The sequence below is a fragment of the Aptenodytes patagonicus genome, chromosome 1 (genome assembly GCF_965638725.1).
Source record: "Aptenodytes patagonicus chromosome 1, bAptPat1.pri.cur, whole genome shotgun sequence".
Classification (NCBI taxonomy): Eukaryota; Metazoa; Chordata; class Aves; order Sphenisciformes; family Spheniscidae; genus Aptenodytes; species Aptenodytes patagonicus.
This window is the reverse complement of record NC_134949.1, coordinates 100,941,308-100,959,945: the sequence shown is the minus strand read 5'-3', so window position 1 is coordinate 100,959,945 and position 18,638 is coordinate 100,941,308. Positions and strand designations below refer to the sequence as shown.

Sequence of the window (18,638 nt, the reverse complement as noted above, 5' to 3'; positions counted from 1 at the left end):
AATTAAAGAGCTCATTAGATGCTTGAAATATCTTAACTTCAAAACTACAAATGAACATAACATTGCTGTAGATTCACCATAAATTTTCATGAGGTCTCAGAGCAGCGATGCTCCTGATCAGGCACCTTTCGCCTGACTACCTTCCCTTCGGAGCCCAGCCAGGACAAGGAGCTGTTGCAAATGATCGTGATCACTGGCATCAACTATGGACCTCACATCCTGGGAACAGCTGTAGACAGAAAGGAAAATGACAGAAGACACCAGAAACCTGCTCTGCCCCAAAAACAGTAAAGAAGGGAAAGCACAGCATGGCTGCACCGACACAAAGACGGAGCTGAGGACAGAAGGTACAGCACGCTTCAGGTAACTGTTCTCATGCTAAAACCAGATCTAAGGCACCTATGTGATATACAGCTTTAAACGCCCTCCAGTTAAAGGCTCAGGTTAGATAACCAGGCCCAAAACATTTTTATTCAGTAGCTGTACAGCCTGCATCTCCCTGACTACTGTTTGTCCCACGAAGAGCCAATGCTTTTTATTTATAGTTTTCTGGGTATAGCATCTGGAATCCCAAGACATTTATTAAGAGTATTTATGAAGTGTTCTTAGTGATAAAGCATGGAGATTTTTTTTTTCCAGCCTAATGTGTCTTTTCAACTTAAATCTAATAAAACAAGGCCTGACTCAAGAATCACTAATGAAAAAAAAAGAAGTATAAACTAGTTGAAATAGAACAGGTCTCTAGGATTAGGAATTAGAGTGGCCCAAAAGAGCTTTTATGTTTATTACTTGGGTCAAAGTATCATCAGGACAAAAAATATGACCTAATTTTAATGCAAGTGACCTCAGAATAACCAGCACTGTAAAGTATCATTTTTCTCCTTGTAGGATTCCAAACAAAAATTAGTTACTTTCCTCCTCAGAGAGGACATCTGGACAGTTTATCAATGAACAGGAATTTGTCTCACTGTGAAGAGTCTGTGATGTCTCCTCGCATGCACCAAGGGAAAGCTGGGCTTTCAGAGCATCTGCACACATCGGCAGTTTTTCTCCCCCTGACCCAGCCCCTAGACAGAAGGTCTGAACATGAAATTTATGGTCTGGGTGATGTGCACCATGAGCTCACACTTTACTAGACAAATTAGATGGTTGCAATCCGTGCAGCTGTAAACGACGTCCTGCAGGGTTCCACCTGATCTTTTACAGCTTTTCATAAATCAGTACCTACTAGCTTCAGAAGAGAGTCATTAAAAAGAAATCATGGAAATTACATGTTTGCTCAGGGGAAGTGAAAGAGAACATTTCCCTCTGTCTTTTCTTTTCTTCTCTCCCCTCTTTTTTTTTTTTGAAGTCTCTGTTTTGTTGCTTTGACCAACTATGATATACCCCATCGTGTTATTTTTCAACAGTCATGGAAAGACTTTCTATCCTGTTCATCCTGACTGTGTGTCTATCTACGGAGTTCTACTTACTGACATGTGGTACCCTGAAAAAAATCAGCAAGACTCAGGTTAGAGAGACAAATTTAACAGCGAGATGCCAGTTACAAAATGCTCTGTTGCTGAAAGCTTTGTCTGGATGTGCCCATTACGTTAACAGTTGGAATTAAACTTCGAGTCATCTGCAGTAGCAGGGAGAACTATAGTTTGTTATCATTAGCACAGCTTTTTGTCACAACACAGGGAAAGTTTTGCTGCACCATATAGTAATGACAAAGACCACAGAAAACATCATTAGAACCCTTCCCAATATGGCATGGAAATCTTGTCTCTGGTTGGCTGCTGCCTGGAGAGAAAGGGATACATTAACTTGTAAAATCCAGGAGCTGAGGCAAATAAAAGGAAAATGTCCTGCCACTTCTGCATGAAGGGTGGTATTCTGCAAATACACAGAGAAGTTGGGCACACACGATCCCGGACTTCATATTGCAGTAGCCTCTCTATGCCTTCCTCCAAACAACACAACCAACCTTCAGTTTTTAAATCTGGACTTCCCCTTCCACAGTCAGTTTCTTTTAAGGGGGAAAGCATTTAAAAAACATAAAGTAAATTCCTGTGGCAAATTTTAGGTAATTATAAGCTGATTTTGTAAAGTGAAATTGCTCCCTAGGAGGGAGCCAGGCCTGGTTTGAACACAAATCCTATGTGCTTTACGATTATGGGAAGCTGAAGCACAGAATTCAGATCTAACAAGAAGGATATCTCCTATTTCAAGAGAAAAATAAACCAAAAAACAACAGCTAGCATAGAAAACAAATTTTAGTTTTACCTTCTACAGCAAACAGAATTGTAAGTATACATGTGTATCAACAGAAGACTAGTAAATAAGTGACATACCAAGGAGAAGTAGAGTCATTGTGTTTACTTGATTATGCCTGGGCCTTAAAGATAAGAATCTTTGGCATTCCACCTCTTCATGCCCATTTTTAAGGTACCCTTAGCAAAATTTGTAACTTAGTCCCTAAAATACAATTCACCTCTTAGGGTGGCACATTTGCTTTTTCCAAGGGGCTTCATATCACGCTTGCACACTCAGAATAAGCAGGTTGTGACTACTCTCTGAAGTCAAAAGAGAGCTGGAGAAATGAAGAGGGGTAATACAAATAACCAACAGGGAAAAGAATGCAGGCGAGTCTGATGGTCTGCTGCAAAATTATACCACTCTCTAAATGTCATCCTGGACTTCTTATTTTCTAGCTCCATGTTGTCTGTTGGCAAAAAACTTACCACAGCTTCCTTTACGATAATGAGCAAATAAAATTTCAACTGCCCCATAGGTCAGTCCTCCAGTCTTCCCTACTCCTTTAGCTGCCCTTCAGAACATGCTTTTCAAGGGGCTTATACCTTTTCAGCATCCTGGTGGGGTAATAAATCATATGTCTGGGTGTATCAATGCTCCTCAATTTACTTTCTCTCCCCCCCCCCCCCCCCCCCCCCCCCAAAACCACTGAAGGCAAAAAATACCAGCATGTTGCTGAAATGATTTTCTTTTTCTCATAATACAGCTTAACCTGTGCTTTTAAGCCGCAGAAGTAACGTCACATGGCCATTTCCTGGAACTCGTAGCTGGTCCAGAGACAGACCCTTAACAGCAACCAGTCATTATTGTTAGGACAGTCTATAGGCTCGTTAAAAGAAGGAGAGAAAAATGCCTCAGAGAGCTTTTAAAATACTTTTCTGGCTCTTTGCATCTACCATTTGCTGTGTATGACTTGCTGTTATATCTCACATTTGGCCGTGCTATGAATTTCTACAGACTTTCACTACAGCATTCGCGGCATCAGGCAATGGCTCCGTGCAGTTTCTTTTTCCAGGATTTCCAGCAGAATTACCATTAACGCTAACGAGGGCTTCACGCTGTAAACCCAGCACATCTAGCTGAGAACAGCAGAACAAAATCACTCAGAATCACAGTAAACACTCACGATCAGGCCACCCGCTGGTCTGGCTGCATTACTATTTAAATTATACAGTACCCAACTCCATCTGCTGTGAATTCTTGTCTGAGTTTCACCAGCAGAGTCAAATTGGAAGTGCAAAAGTGCAAATAGATGTTTTACTGTCTCTGTTAACAGTGAACCCCAGCAACTTTTAACTTTGAAGGAACAATGGTTGATTCTTGTCTGCCTCAGGCATGGTATTAATGACTGCTGGAAAAAGCGAAGTGAAAATAGGGCTTTTCTGTCTCTAGCATGCTAACTAACTAAAGGCCCCAAAAATCTCCTCAGTGTAACTCCTGGATTCCCTACGCAACCCAAACTATGATTACACACCAAGGAGTATCATTTACTGTAATCTTCCATTCTTCAACTCTTCTGTGTGATTTGTAGTTAACTTAATATCTTTATCAGTGATCTGGATGAGGGGATCAAGTGCACCCTCAGTAAGTTTGCAGACAACACCAAGCTGGGCAGGAGTGTTGATCTGCTCGAGGGTAGGAAGGCTCTGCAGAGGGACCTGGACAGGCTGGATCAATGGGCCCAGACCAATTGTATGAGGTTCAACAAGGACAAGTGCCGGGTCCTGCACTTGGGTCACAACAACCCCGTGCAGCGCTACAGGCTTGGGGAAGAGTGGCTGGAAAGCTGCCCAGCAGAAAAGGACCTGGGGGTGCTGGTTGACAGCCGGCTGAACATGAGCCGGCAGTGTGCCCAGGTGGCCAAGAAGGCCAACGGCATCCTGGCCTGTATCAGAAATTGTGTGGCCAGCAGGAGTAGGGAAGTGATTGTCCCCGTGTACTCGGCGCTGGTGAGGCCGCACCTCGAATACTGTGTTCAGTTTTGGGCCCCTCACTACAAGAAGGACGTCGAGGTGCTGGAGCGTGTCCAGAGAAGGGCAACGAGGCTGGTGAAGGGTCTGGAGAACAAGTCTGATGAGGAGCAGCTGAGGGAACTGGGGTTGTTTAGCCTGGAGAAAAGGAGGCTGAGGGGAGACCTCATCGCTCTCTACAACTACCTGAAAGGAGGTTGTAGCGAGGTGGGTGTCGGTCTCTCCTCCCAAGTAACAAGCGATAGGACGAGAGGAAACGGCCCCAAGTTGCGCCAGGGGAGGTTTAGATGGGATGTTAGGAAAAATTTCTTCACCGAAAGGGTTGTCAAGCACTGGAACAGGCTGCCCAGGGAAGTGGGGGAGTCACCACCATTGGAGGTATTTAAAAGACACGTAGACGTGGCACTTAGGGACATGGTTTAGTGGTGGATTTGGCAGTGCTAGGTTAACAGTTGGACTCGATGATCTTAAAGGTCCTTTCCAACCTAAACGGTTCTATGATTTTAAGTTCTTCTCCCCTTCATAAATTCACTATTTTATGTTTAACAGACTTCAGAAAGAGGGCTAGCATTGTAGGCTTACATTACTTGAATTCTTTTAGAGCGAGCAGTCCATTTTAGGACACGGATTATATTGTTGCTGGGTTTTGAACTGGGCTAAAAATTCACACATAGGCTTGCATTATGCAGTGTTTGGCCAAACCTGGACTCTGTTGTTAATGCCTGGACAACCACAAAGCAGAAGCCCTCTCCAAAACGCTCAAAATAAAACTGAAAGTTCTTTCCTTCAGTCCTCCAGCCTGAAAGTTCCTACCAGGGAGAAGCAAATAAGCAATATTACAGCATGTCAGCAATATGTGTCAAGCATCTGAAACCTTCTGACCTGAATGGCAAAAAAAGGGAACTCTTCAACAAAATGTTCAGCCAACACAAATAGTCATTTTGTTGCAAATACAACTGTAAAAACAGGGCTTGAATTATGTTGCATAATGGAGCAACCTGAATTTTTTATTTGATGTGTTTGCTGCTCCTACTGAGTTTAATTTTCCCAAATATCCTACCAAGCTAGCATACTAGAGAGTTTCCACCGAATCATCAGATTTTAAGCGGAAACAAACTTTGTGAGAAGCAAACTTCAAATTTTAATGCAAATGATGCCTCTGGACATTCGAGCGCAAACATCATGCTTGACACCACTGAGAGTGCCACAATGACAGCCAACAAAGCACATGTTTAGCAGCAAACACTTGCAATCAACTACGCCCAAAGAACAGGTAGGCCAAAAACTGCTCGAGGAAATTACTCCAGTGAATAATTCCAACAACACATCAAATTCAAGAAAACCAGGATAGGGTTGTAAACAACTTGCTAACACATGAAAGAATGTATGAGGAATTACTCGTACACATTTTTGAACACTTTTGTATTTTCGTCAGGAAGAGTAACTGACCCTGACCCCTTAAATTTCCTGGACTATATTAAAAGAATTTCAACTATGCTTTTTCAGAAAATAAGCGGCTTTCTTGTTTTTCTAGCCTTAGACTTAACAATACCAGCAGAACTCACATTTAAATGGAGAACTTCTAACACATAAAAGAGATCTGAAACCAGAACTACCTCCAATGCTGCTGTACAATCCAGAAATAATGCATTTTTTGTTGGGTTTTTTTCAATATATAATGTCATGAATTACCAAAAAAGATGTATTTTGGGGATTAAAAAAAAAAAAAAATCACATAACTGTTTACAGACTAAACCTTTTTTTTTTTTAATTCCCATAGTCAGGCACGCTGCTTCCTCATCACAGAATTGGAACTTGGACATTAATGGAAGATGTGAAATTTGTATAGTAGTATGTGATATACAATCTCAGGCCTCTAAATGGAGTTCCAGGGAGGCAGCTACACATTTTGTAAACTTCTGTTCCAGAGCCTTCAATAAATTCTTAAGAGGTTTTATCCATGTACTTAATTATCATTCATAAACACAAAGAACACGTTCTAGCTGCACATTCATTATTATAGATCAAGAATAACTTGACTGAGCTTGATGAGGTACCTCATTCCGGAAAAAAGAAATTTGGGTTTAAATTTCATTTAAGTTCTATGCAGAGAAAAGGTGCATAGTTAACATTCGTAACGGTCTTCATTTTGAAATTAGCATAAATATAATTTTGAATGCCTTTTATTTTGGTAAGCAGCATTATTTCTTTAAAAATCTGGTTTGATTTCCCTATTTTGAATCAGCTTTTCACTTTGTACGTCTATTCAGAAATTCTGCATTTTGAAACATGTAACATTTATCATGTTATCCAGAGCAGACTAGTGGACTAAAACGAATACTTGAAATTACAAAATAAAACTTTGCTTCAGAAGCTTCCATACGAAAGAACACAGAATCAGATTTTTCATCCTTCGGAAGTATCTTAAACCCAAGGACTGACTGGAAAGCAGTTTGGCTGGCTGATGCTACAAGCAGTGCTTGGAGAGCAGAGAGAGGAGTCTACAAAGTGCAGGAGAGCCAGCCTTGCATCCTGCCTCTGTTTATGAAATCAAATGGCTTTACTGAAGCTTACTGCCTTTGCTGAACATGCTCTGTCTTTTCCACGTATTTCATACTAAAGGCAGCTCCATGCCAGAAGAAACAGATGCTGAATGCTATTAACGATTACTGGTTAGCCTGTAAGTAACACCTTCATCTTCAAAGATTTGGGGCAAACTTGCTAATTAATCCTCCTGCGAGGAAGGTAATTTAAATTTTCAGAGAGACAGAAAAGTCAGCTAAACAAAACAATCATTTAAAAAGTCCCAATAGGACAGCTGCCTTTGAAATGGATGATGTTTTGACATTTTCCAAAATAAAATGAGGACCAACTGATTTTACAAAATATTTGATAGCTGCAGTTCCAAATTAAAAACAAATGTGTTTCAAACCACACTACTGACATCTTATTAATGAGTGGACAAAAATCACTAGAGCTCCCTGTAAGCAGTAAGACGTGATAATGATTTTCCATGTTAGATGCTTGGGCTAGATACGAGCTGAGAATAAAGATACTGAATGATAAATTTCTCATTAAAATCTCCTTTATCTGAGACCCTCCTCTCAATTTGCAATGCAAAATAAGTAGCATTTTCTGTGAAGACCCAAAGAAATTAACAAAATTGTCAGCTGTTAACTCTGAGCAATTCGTAAAGTAATGATCTTTTTTACAAGGAAGACTATCTGCTGTTTATTTTCTGCATTTGGTATACGAGAAAAACTCTTGCAATTCTTGCACTTAGATATAGCTATTAATACAGCTAGAAACACAAAAAATGGTTACAGACCACTTAATAAAAAAAATCCTGAATTCTCAGGTGGTTTTCTCCCCTTGTTTGCAATATAATTTCTTTCCTCCTCACCTAAATATGTGCTTGCAGTATTAAGAAACAACAGCAGCAATACTTGACACTGACTTTCACTTCACCAAAAGGTTATATAGAAACAAAAGCAAATACAGAAGCAGGTTGATTTTTTTTGTGTGGATTCCCTCTCAGTTTTGAAATCAATCACAGACCTGGCAGAAATTCAGAATTTCTAAGAGTCATGTGTTGGAATTAGAAGCATTTTTCAATTTTTTTCAAATGCTTTTTCTTGGCAGAGGCTGTGGATTAACTCAGCTATTCCTGTTTCATAGCAGGTTCATGAAGACTAAGTGCCTTTAGTCACACCTACATCACAGATGTGAACGTACACAGCAACTATAAGAAAGCTGCCATAATACTTGGGTTGCCTGAATCCTATATCACAACCCTTATACCTCAAGGTCACACTATCCTCCAACAGCTTAATTCACTTTGGGACACAGAAATGCTTTAAATATATTTTTAATTATACACTATGTTTTAAATATATTTTTTCAAATGGCTGTGTAAGAGTAAGATTCATATACATAAAATGATAATATGCATTGTAACTCTAGAAAGCCATTATACACATAAGAGATCAGACTCAGAAATATAAATAAGAAAATAACCCCTAGAAATATAAATAAGTGGGGAAAAAAAAAAAACAGATAAAGAAAACGAAGTGTTATGAGTCCATTTAAGATTTGTAGTGTATACAAAGTATTTCCAGCTGCGTGACTCTTGGGTTCCTTTTTTTCCCCCACACAAATTAAACAACAACTAATAAGCCCTTTCAGACCACAGCCTCACCAACTGGCTAGCAGGTGGGTGAAATGATTCTGTCTCTCCTACTCAAGTTTAGAAAACTTTCCATCTGCTTTGTATCTGCATGAAATGTTCACAAATGTGAAGTAATACACAGTGGACTAAAAAATAATAAGCTCAAGAAGAAAAATAATGAACCTGATCAAAACTGGAAGAACTATGAACTCACTTCCACCCTAAAGATATCCAAACAACCTACGGATTCTGTTATAAAAATGAACATCATGCTCAGAAAACAGGAAAGAACAGCAAGACATAAATCAAATAAAAATATCACGAGGTTGCGCTTTTGAAAACTGCATGACTTGTACAACTTTGTGTACTGAGTTCTGTTCCTACAGCCCTTTACAGAGCTAGGTAACTCCAGGCAGCCCGAAGGACACAAAACACCTATGTGTCTATAACCAGTGCAGGTCTTGTTAGCAAGACCTCAAGGTGGCCACCTGATTAAAAAGTGAATTTTGACAGGTAAGAAAGAAATCAGCCATACTCTGTACTTTACAAGGAATAGGAAAGGAATTTTCATGTGAATTCGAGATGAAACACAATACCAGGAAAGGTATTATGAAACGTTTGCTGTGCTGAGGTTACAAAAACCTTTTGTCAATGTAAGGTTCACAAGCACGTAGAACGGTCTGTGAAGAGACGATCAATAAGGATAAAACTATCCCCTCAGGTATCAAGAAATTATTAGATGCCATGGATTGGCGAGAAGGGATAGAAAACTGAAAAGGAAATACAGAATTGAAGGCTTTGACTCCTCTCCTGTATTCCTATGAGGTATTAGTGTAAAACGTGCCTGGGCTATAGCCTGGAATCAGATGTACAGTCAAGCACATCCTTCAGTTGACGTCAGTCAACAGTAACGTACCAGAGGACAGGGATATCCTATGCACCTCCAGCAATGTGCTTTTAAATAGGATACAACAGTGCTGTGACTATTTTAAACAAACATCAGCTCTAAAATCTGTAAGAAGAGACAGGCTTTGCATCTGCAACAGACATCGTCAGGTTAAACATTCTTCCTGACCGAGTATATTCTGAACACCTACGAGCATATGGTGGGCATAAAGCTTTAGCGTTCTTCCAGTAGCACCACAGACATGGGTAAAAGAGAGCTGGGACCTCTGTAATTTAGATTAATTGCTTATTACGGGTATGGGGAGAGGTGCTGCGGGAGTACTACAGCCTCAAATAACAACTGAGAGCAGCCATTTGAGCCGATGTAACCCTCCAAGCCCTCGGGGTTGAGTCACAGAGTGCTTTACTTCTGCAGCAACGCCTGTCCCTTTCCGGCTGCTGACAGTACAAGGATACTGGCAGGGATCTGACTGTGGGCCTCCTTCTTGAGGAGCTGCCCTGACTCACTGCCCTTTCATATCAGTTACATATTTCTGCACATAAGGCTACAGCGAGACCCAAACCCATTTTAAATCTGGCTTCTCATTTTTCTCTGTCAGTCTGTCAGAAAGCGATGCTGGACCTCCAGCGCTCAGTCCCTGGCCAGCAGCACCACCGGCTCCTGCTGCAGAAGGAGCACACGTTACCTGCCAGCAGTGCCTCTCTGCAGGACACGAAGAGGGTGTGGAGCTGGCTGTAGCTTTTCAGCCGGGTCTGAGGTTCGAGATTAATCAGTTTTGGCAATGGTTACATGGGGGTGATCATGGATTTCCAAATCTGCATAGGACTGCCCAGCACCCCTCATGTTGTCATACCTAATCCTTGGTCGTACTCAAGTTTAAGGATAGCCTGGGTTGGTCAGCAGACATCGACAGGGGCAGACTGGTATGGAGAGATCACGGGTCACACATTCCCTGAACTGCAACAAATGCCTTCCCAGAGGGGAAGGGCTTGGGCTCACCCATGCTGGTGTGCCCACCACCTGGACCCCACAGCCCCCCATCTGTCACCGGGGAGTAAGGAGCTGCAGAGAGGAAGAGATACTGCACTGCTTGGGAATGCAAGGGGTGCAAGGACGTAGCAGAGGAAAGGTAATTGAGAAGGAAGGAATAAAAATCACCTTCAACATTGCCCTCCTCAGAAATGTGCTCCACATCAAAGCCAAAGCAGCAGCCTGCCATGAGGAGCATTTTACTGAGAGCTCACCTAAAGCATCTGTGAGAAGTCCCCTACCGTGTTAGCTGCCTCCTTCCTTCCCCAGGCTGTGCCATGAGCAAAGAGCACGGCATCGTGGTATTGATGTGCAGTCTCTGCTGCCTGTGCCAGTAAAGCATATAATGAAATAGGAGCAAAGAGAGCAAGAGAGAGACGGGAGAGAGCAATACTGCACTGTGGTGCTCTTGCGCAGAACCCAGCAGGCGCAGGCAGTACTCAGACTGAATTTGGTCTCCATTAGAGGATATCACCTTTTACTGGCTATGAACAGGTAAACTGGAAATGATGTTTTGTTTCAAACATTGTTTTCATCTCTGCTGTGGTTCAACTCCCTAATTGGAAGGACAGTAAACACGGAATATTTTGCTTCTGTTTGGAATGCAAAACATGCAGCACTGGTTTCTGCAATCAAATCCCAAAACCAAAACATGATAGTAATGACTCCCAACTCCCCTATTCAGCAGATTGCTTCAGTATATCCCTACAAAATAATTATTTTCACCAATCATTTGCCAAATGGGTGTGCAAGATGTTTAGAAGAAATATGCTTGACTGAGAAGATAGTGTTTAAACAGTTTGGGTTTTTTTCCAACAATATTGTTTTTTTTTTTGTTTTCTGTTACCTGGCAGGTAACAGAAATAATTGCTTTGGTAAGCATGTTGGTTTACTATGTGTTAAATGCTCACCAATTAAATTATTGAAACGTAATTGCCATGCAAGCAGTATTCTCTCATTATACATATTTAAAAGCGAATCCCATTAGTATGGCTGCCTTCCTCCTCCCATCTCTGCCTTCTTTTTCACGCCTCTGGAGTGGCAGTAGGAGGTAATTAGGATGGCCAGCCTCTAGCTCAGGATGCAACACAATGCCAGGGGCCACGAAAAGGGAGGGAAGGTCCATGTCACCTGCACAGCAGGCTGCAGTATCAATGCGGTTCTTCCCGCTGCCTTAGCTCCATTTCCCTTCTGTGCCTTCCCATTCGATTGCTATGGCAAGAAGTGTGCTGCGTTACAAGCAATGGTCCGAGAGGAATGTTTTGCTGTGTTTTTGAAGCCTGCCTCATGTCAAAGTCTGGTCTCTTGCCCACTGAAACACTCTCCAAGACCTGGGTCTGAAGCAGCAGAGTGCATTTCTCCCTCACTCTGCCTGCTTTGTGGACAGAGGATTTTGCACTAGCATTCATGCCAGAAGTAATTTTACATCTTTTCAGATCACTTCAGTAAGAGTATGACATGTTGTGCATTATATAAACCAATTCACTTAAACCCTACTTAACCAAAGCTCTTATTTCACCACATCCTCATCATGTCCTTAGGTGTCAACACACTCTTCAGTTACTCTCTCTCAATGAGATAATTCTTATCTCATCATAGTGATGTTCCAGAATGTGTTGAATAACCAGGATTATAAATTAATGTTTTTAATGCAATTAGGAATATTGCACAGGTTGGAAATTAATTCCTAGTTACGGCATTGATCTAACAGGGAATATAAGTGCATTTTTAAATTTGTGAGTCCTACTGAAAGCAAAATGTTTATTCATATGATTAAAGTTAAGATGACTTGTCAGAGCAGAGCAGAAGAGTGTAGGATATGTGTTTGGACCCAATTCAGAAAGACACTTAGGAACATGGCTAGCTGTAACCTATAAAACACTAAGCACTTAAAACACCACATAAGGTCAGAAGGAAAAGGAAGATCACATGATGGTCAAATCTGCCATCTGTGTTTTTCCCCCAAACCTCTGCTGAATCTCACAATGGGTTTCATAACCCTAGCATAACAGCTTTTCACAATTTGGATAAATAATAGCAAATCATTAATAAAAATAACAGCAATAATAAAAATAATATTAAATCCTTCTCCCGAAGGAATATTCAGGAAGCTTTCTCTAGCCTTCAAGATTGCAAACAGCTATGGTTGAAAGTTGAAGAAGCGGGTGAACAAAGTAAACAAACTCTAATTATGGAAGATGAAGAAATCAAAGACATATAATCATGTGCAATGTAAGATCTAATATGTCACCTTGCCGCCGCATTGGTGATTATTTTCAGACTGCTGGGATTACGGATCAGCTTATCCAGGATGCTGACAATCTGCTCAAACTTGGGTCTGTTGTTTCTGTCCTTCTGCCAACAGTCCAGCATCAGCTGATACAAGGCAGCTGGGCAGTCCATAGGAGGTGGCAAGCGGTACCCTTCATCAACAGCCTTAATCACCTGCACAAGGATAAAAGTTTTTGAAAACTTAAAGGCACTTAAATCTACTTGTTTTTATCAGTTCTGTGAACCACATTAACACAGACATTCTGTGTTTCAACAAATGTGTTTATTCACTAATTGTCTTGTCATGCAATGCCTCTGGTTTATCTGCAAAGTAAACCAGGCAGTAAATTAGGCATACAGAAAGGGGAGTTAAGATACAGAATGTGACTTTGAGGAAGGTGAGAGTCTAGAAAGGATCTCCAAAACTTACACTTGATTGAACTAAATCCATAAACAAAAGCTACAGTTAGTAAGGTGCTTGCTTAACTATGCCAAACTTCAAAGGGTCTTGAATATCTCTTGTCCGATTGCCCTTAGCAACACATGCTTTCCACACTCTCCAGTGGACACCGCACTTGGCAGAAAACCAAAGTACCCTCTCGTGGGACATCCTGAACTGATAGATAGAAGTCTTCTGGACAGCTTTGGTTGCAATTGATCTCACAGGGCCAGAAAATATTTTTAAAACTTACCACAAGGATAACTGTACACTTCCTACTAGGCAGTGCAGGCCCAATTCTTTTATCATCTGTCTAGATTGACAGAATTTGTCTAGATTGTCTATCATCTGTCTAGATTGACAAAAAAAATAGCCCAGAATTTACACTGTTATGAAGCTTTTTAATACAACCTTTTCACCAGAGTATAACGCCTCTTGATCGGTCCTACAGTATCTATTGCGCCATGAATAAAACCCCAATGTATTCTAAGTAGAAAATGATAAAGCTATATTCTGTTAACCTTGCCTTTTCATCTGGATCAGTTAATTCAAAAGCAGGAAAAACTATTCTGAGTCAGAACAGGGATAGGAAAACAGTCCATGGTTTGAATAGCCATGAAGTAGAGGCACATAACTAGGTTAATCCTCCTGTTTCTGATTTTAATGTGATATTATTAAAGGCATGACACTACTCTATCAGCCTCCGCAACAGGATTCATTAATCTCCACAAACAATAGGAAAAATGTTTATGACTAATTAAAAGAAATACATAGTTTTCTGCAGAGACTTGCATTTCAGAGGTACTCATTTGAAAGGAAGTTTCCTTCTCTTTTTCCTTGTTTAACATAAAGCGGTATAGAGAATGTCTGGCTACAACTACGTTACTGACTTTTTTTAGTTTATTACTAGTAATGATATATACCAACCCCTTGGAAAATCTCTTTGTGTTAGTGACTGTACTTCAGAAAATTCAGTTCATAAGTAACTCCCGTGGAATGAATCTAGGATTAATAAGGCAACAGAAAAAGAACCCAAAATAGATATAATAAAAATCTTATTTGAGGAAATGTTATGCTTCTTACAAAAATACTGGGAGAGATCAATTAATCATTTGGATCGCAGGCTTGGATAGTTTACTAATGCTGCAAAGAAGCCTGTATTGGAAGTCTTCTAATGAGATCACTCTACTTCTCTATTTTATCCGTTGATTACTTCCAGAAGTATTTTGGTTTCATTAAAATCTCAGTAGAAATGCTTTGCTTCTCTTTTTCACAAGCTCCAAGAGCAATTTATTCTGTGTATTTGACGTTTATGGAAAACTTTTACAGAATATTATACAAGTGGAACCAAAGGGGATCAACAGAAATTTAGGAGGGTTTTCTAACAATAAGCTAAAGAATGTAAAAGGCAATGACCTCATTGCAGTGGAATTGTTTGAATCATCCTGCAGAAAACCACCAGCATGATAAAATTCTCTAATATGTTCCTTCAGAGGTCCAAAATACCCTGCTAAAAAGATGTTGGCTTTTTGTTAAGTTCATTAGAACTTTTACCACATCAGGGAAATTTGGAGATTTTCATTTCTACATCTTATTCAATGTCAACGTCAAAAACTCAGAGCCACCTGGTTTCATTATGCTTCGCTTCCTTTCACAGCTTGATCCTTTATTTGAGAACATAACTCAGATAACAATATACTCACATCCTGGTTGGACATCTCCCAGTACGGTCTCTCTCCATAAGACATCACCTCCCAGAGAACAATCCCATAGCTCCATGCGTCACTGGCTGATGTGAACTTCCGATATGCAATGGCTTCTGGTGATGTCCATCGGATAGGAATCTTGCCCCCCTAGGAGCAAATCAAAATAAAACAGTCCATTTGACTGTAATACAATGAATATAATTTTGTACGATTGATTATTTTAAATGAATCTCTGAGATTCTCAATTATTGTTTTATCAGTGTACAAACCAGCATAAGCTGGAAAATGTGCTATTGCCATTTATCATGAAAGCATCTTGTACACTATAGAGAGTAAAATACATTACAGTGCAAAATCTACTGAAGCTATAGGTATAAAGTATAGTATACATACTGTATGCATGTACATATATACACATATATGTAAATGTATATATATTTATGTGTAGCATAATATGCACAGATAATAATAAATGGTAAGTTAAGTGTGGTTGATTTTCAGTTATAAAATGTTCAGAAACTGGCAAGACAGTCATACAGCATTAAGGATGGAAAAAGCTAGTACGAGGTCCTTGCTAATATCCTAGATCCCTTTGCACAGCACAAGAGGGCTATTTGTAAGGCATTTCAAGTGAATTCCCCGTTAGTGTTTTCACCCCATGTTTTCTAGGGCATTCAAGGAAAATGAGGAGCCATGACGTTGCTCTGTTTCACTAACGCTAAGCCTCCAATTGCACAAGGCAGTGACTGTGATCATATCCACAAATTTCCCATTCCAAAGCCGTCAGAGACAGTCACAGAAAGACAGATTCGGACGGGGTCATCTGTGCAGAGGGGAGAGTGCACAAACGTCATCTGGGGAAGCGGTCTTAAACATTTTTTACAGTCACAAGAGAAGCAAGCTATCATTAAATGATGTAAACTTGAAAAGAATTAAAGCTACCATTACAATTAATATTGTAGTTAAGGGAACACCTCTGTCTGATTATGGCCACCACTTGGTGCCATAGGTCAAATTAGTAACATACACAAAAGCAGCCTCAGGCTGACTTTCTGCAATATGAAAATTAGAGGAAAGAGACAATTTCCAACGGTGGCAGCTTTGACAGAGGTTTTTAAGACTCTGATTTGTGAGTCACACATGAGAAAAGTAAGTCCTAAAAGACAGCGGTGCAAAACTTGTTACTTAAGGCAATTCTGGAGTGAATATATTTGAATAGAGAAAACTGTGACAGTTTAAAGTCATTTCCAGGTCCAGGGATGCACAGCACGTACAGGGATATATTCTGAAGATTTCACACTAGGCTAGCTATTTGAGGCACCTCTGCAACACCCATTATGCTATAGTCTGATCATATACCTATCCTTACAATAACCTGTATGGGAGGGGAGTGCTCTTATTTCCACTGACTAACCAGCAAGAAATAAAATGTAAAGATATTAACGCTTTGCCTACACTTCCATAAAGTGTACCTACACTGAGGGTAGCCATACACTCACCAGCTTTAGATTAACTAGCTTGCTTAACAATAGAAATGTGGACATTAGTGTTAATTAGAAACCTAAACACAGCCCATGCTAAGCACCTGTAATTTCATGGTTAATATTGCACAAATTTGATTAAATATAAGCAACACAGGTAGGCTTTACTCAGGCTGCAGTTTAGACCTCCAAAATGCCACTAGATACATCTTAGAGTCTTGGCAAAGGTCAGAGAGGGAATCTGTCTTGGCATACAGTTTTTATGGATCCCATCCTACTTAGCAGACTCCTACCTTAACCAAAAGACAAACCTTCATTTTGTACACAACCCTTAAAATTAGGTAAACACTGAATTTCCACATTACTTGTGGACCAACAAACAGGACACACAAAATAAATAGCAGTATATGAAATCAGTGTTTCATCACAGAAGCCAGACTAGAGAGCTTGACGTCTCTCTCTTGCAAACTTGGAAATCTGTAAGATTATGTCCTTTAGTCACAAAAAGTACATCGTATTTTCTATTCATTATAAGTTTATTCACAATTCCCACTGCTGCTCCATAACAGTACCGACAACATAAAAATGATTTTGATTTTCTCATACTCTATTGAGAAGCAATAGTATACCCAATTTACAAATGCCCAGGGTCCCTCAGCAAGTCCAAGGCGCAGCCAAGAAACAAGGGAAGCTCTCCTGTGTCCTAGTCTTTTCACAACAAATCCACTTACACTTTTAGATGTGGAGATGATAAAGAAATCAATCCCACTTTTTCAACCTTTTTTCTATGCATACTAGTAAAGTGAACTTTGATTTCTAATAAAGAATGTCAATGCCGGGGGAAAGCCATATCCTAAATTTACACAAGCAAAACCCACCACCACGAACAGAAAGAGCTTCTAAATGAAACGTGTTCCGCTTGTCCCACAGGCTCAGAAGTCACCTGCAAAACTGAGCAGACTTACAGTGCAGCTGCAAGGCCAAGGTGTCTGTGCGCTGCCTGCACAGAGGAGCGGGAAGGGGGAAGCCCAGGCTGCATGCTGAGGATGCCAGCCCTCCCAGCACAGACTTGCCCACAGGGTGCTCACCCACCCCAGCCCAGCTTAGTTGCCAGGATAAAACTGCCTCTATGCTACCCGAGATGTAAACTGCAAAGGACTTTTACAGATCAAGCCCAAGCCCGTGGACAGCATCTGGAAAGGAATGTGCAGCTCGTGCGGCTGCTGGAGCCCAGGCACAAGGGGCCACCACCATGCCCCACAGCTGGCAGGGGCTTCTGAGCTCCATCCGCCTGCCAGCGCTCCCACAGGCGAGTGTCTCCAGCAGGGACCAAACCAGACCAACACTGGCGTTCAGTTTGAGATGAAATGTTTCAAATTCCTGGCCAGGTGGAGATGTAAAAGAGGGAACTGTTGATCCTTGCTGCTTCTGACGGTAGCACTGCCACCTCAGACCAGCCCCAAGCCTCCTCTCACCTCTGCTGCTCCCTCCCCTTGTGCCCGGGAGGCATCAGTGCTGCTGGGAAAGAGACCGTGCCATCTGATTCGAAAGAAACTGAGATACAGAGCTAGGTGTCGTCAGTGGGCTCGTGGTGACGTAGCCAGGCTGGGCCTCATTATCCAGCAATTACTTCAGCTACATTTTGAATAGAGGGATGGCAGAACATACACCTACAACGTGCCACATAAGAAAGCCCCTGAGGCAGGGAGTACTTACGTTATTTGTCTTGCACCAGCATAATGTCTGGTTCTGTGAAACGTAGAAGTATCATTTTGAAGTTTTCAGAATCTTAGTCTCTAAAGAATCCAAATTTCTATGGGTGGTTTCAGGCTCATTCTTTTAATTTCATGTTAAGATACAAAAATGGAGCCCTTCTTGCCAAACCCTAGAGAAATAATTGCCAGATGTCACACAGAAAAATGTGCTCGTGGCTAGAACATGAGCACTTTAGGCAAGGGCAGGAAATATCATATTTGGTAGAAGGACTTTACCTTTATAATCTTACGGGAAAAAAAAAAAATCATACAATTGGAGAAACACATTTACACAAAATGGCATTAATTAGTCTCCTAACATTTTGGGACTGCTTTATTGCAGGGTAAGGAAGATTATAAACTCAATGAAACAAAGTTCTTTTGGCTTTGTTTTAGTGAAAAATGAAGGTACATCAACCCTAGATTCCATTACAAGGAAATAAACTTTCTTTGCTAAGTCTCAGCTGTAACTCTATGCAAGCCTACAGATACATGTAGCATTACCATAAACGAGAGTAAAATAAGGAGAGTATTAAAATGTAGCTAAAAAAGAAATCAACTGCCACTGAATAGTGTAAAACTGTAATTTTGCTATTCTACTCCCCAATTTGTCAT

General features: G+C 40.7%; 1 protein-coding gene across 2 annotated transcripts in view; it reads right to left on the bottom strand.

Moving 5' to 3' along the window:
- Positions 1 to 18,638, bottom strand: part of EPHA3 (EPH receptor A3) — a 235,162-nt gene that overhangs the window by 6,718 nt on the left and 209,806 nt on the right. For both annotated transcript variants that reach the window (XM_076350835.1, XM_076350842.1), the window contains exons 14-15: positions 14,786 to 14,935; positions 12,624 to 12,817 (exon numbers count right to left, since the gene is read on the bottom strand). In XM_076350835.1, coding sequence (XP_076206950.1) covers positions 12,624 to 12,817; positions 14,786 to 14,935 — 344 coding nt within the window. The remainder of the gene's footprint in view (positions 1 to 12,623; positions 12,818 to 14,785; positions 14,936 to 18,638) is intronic.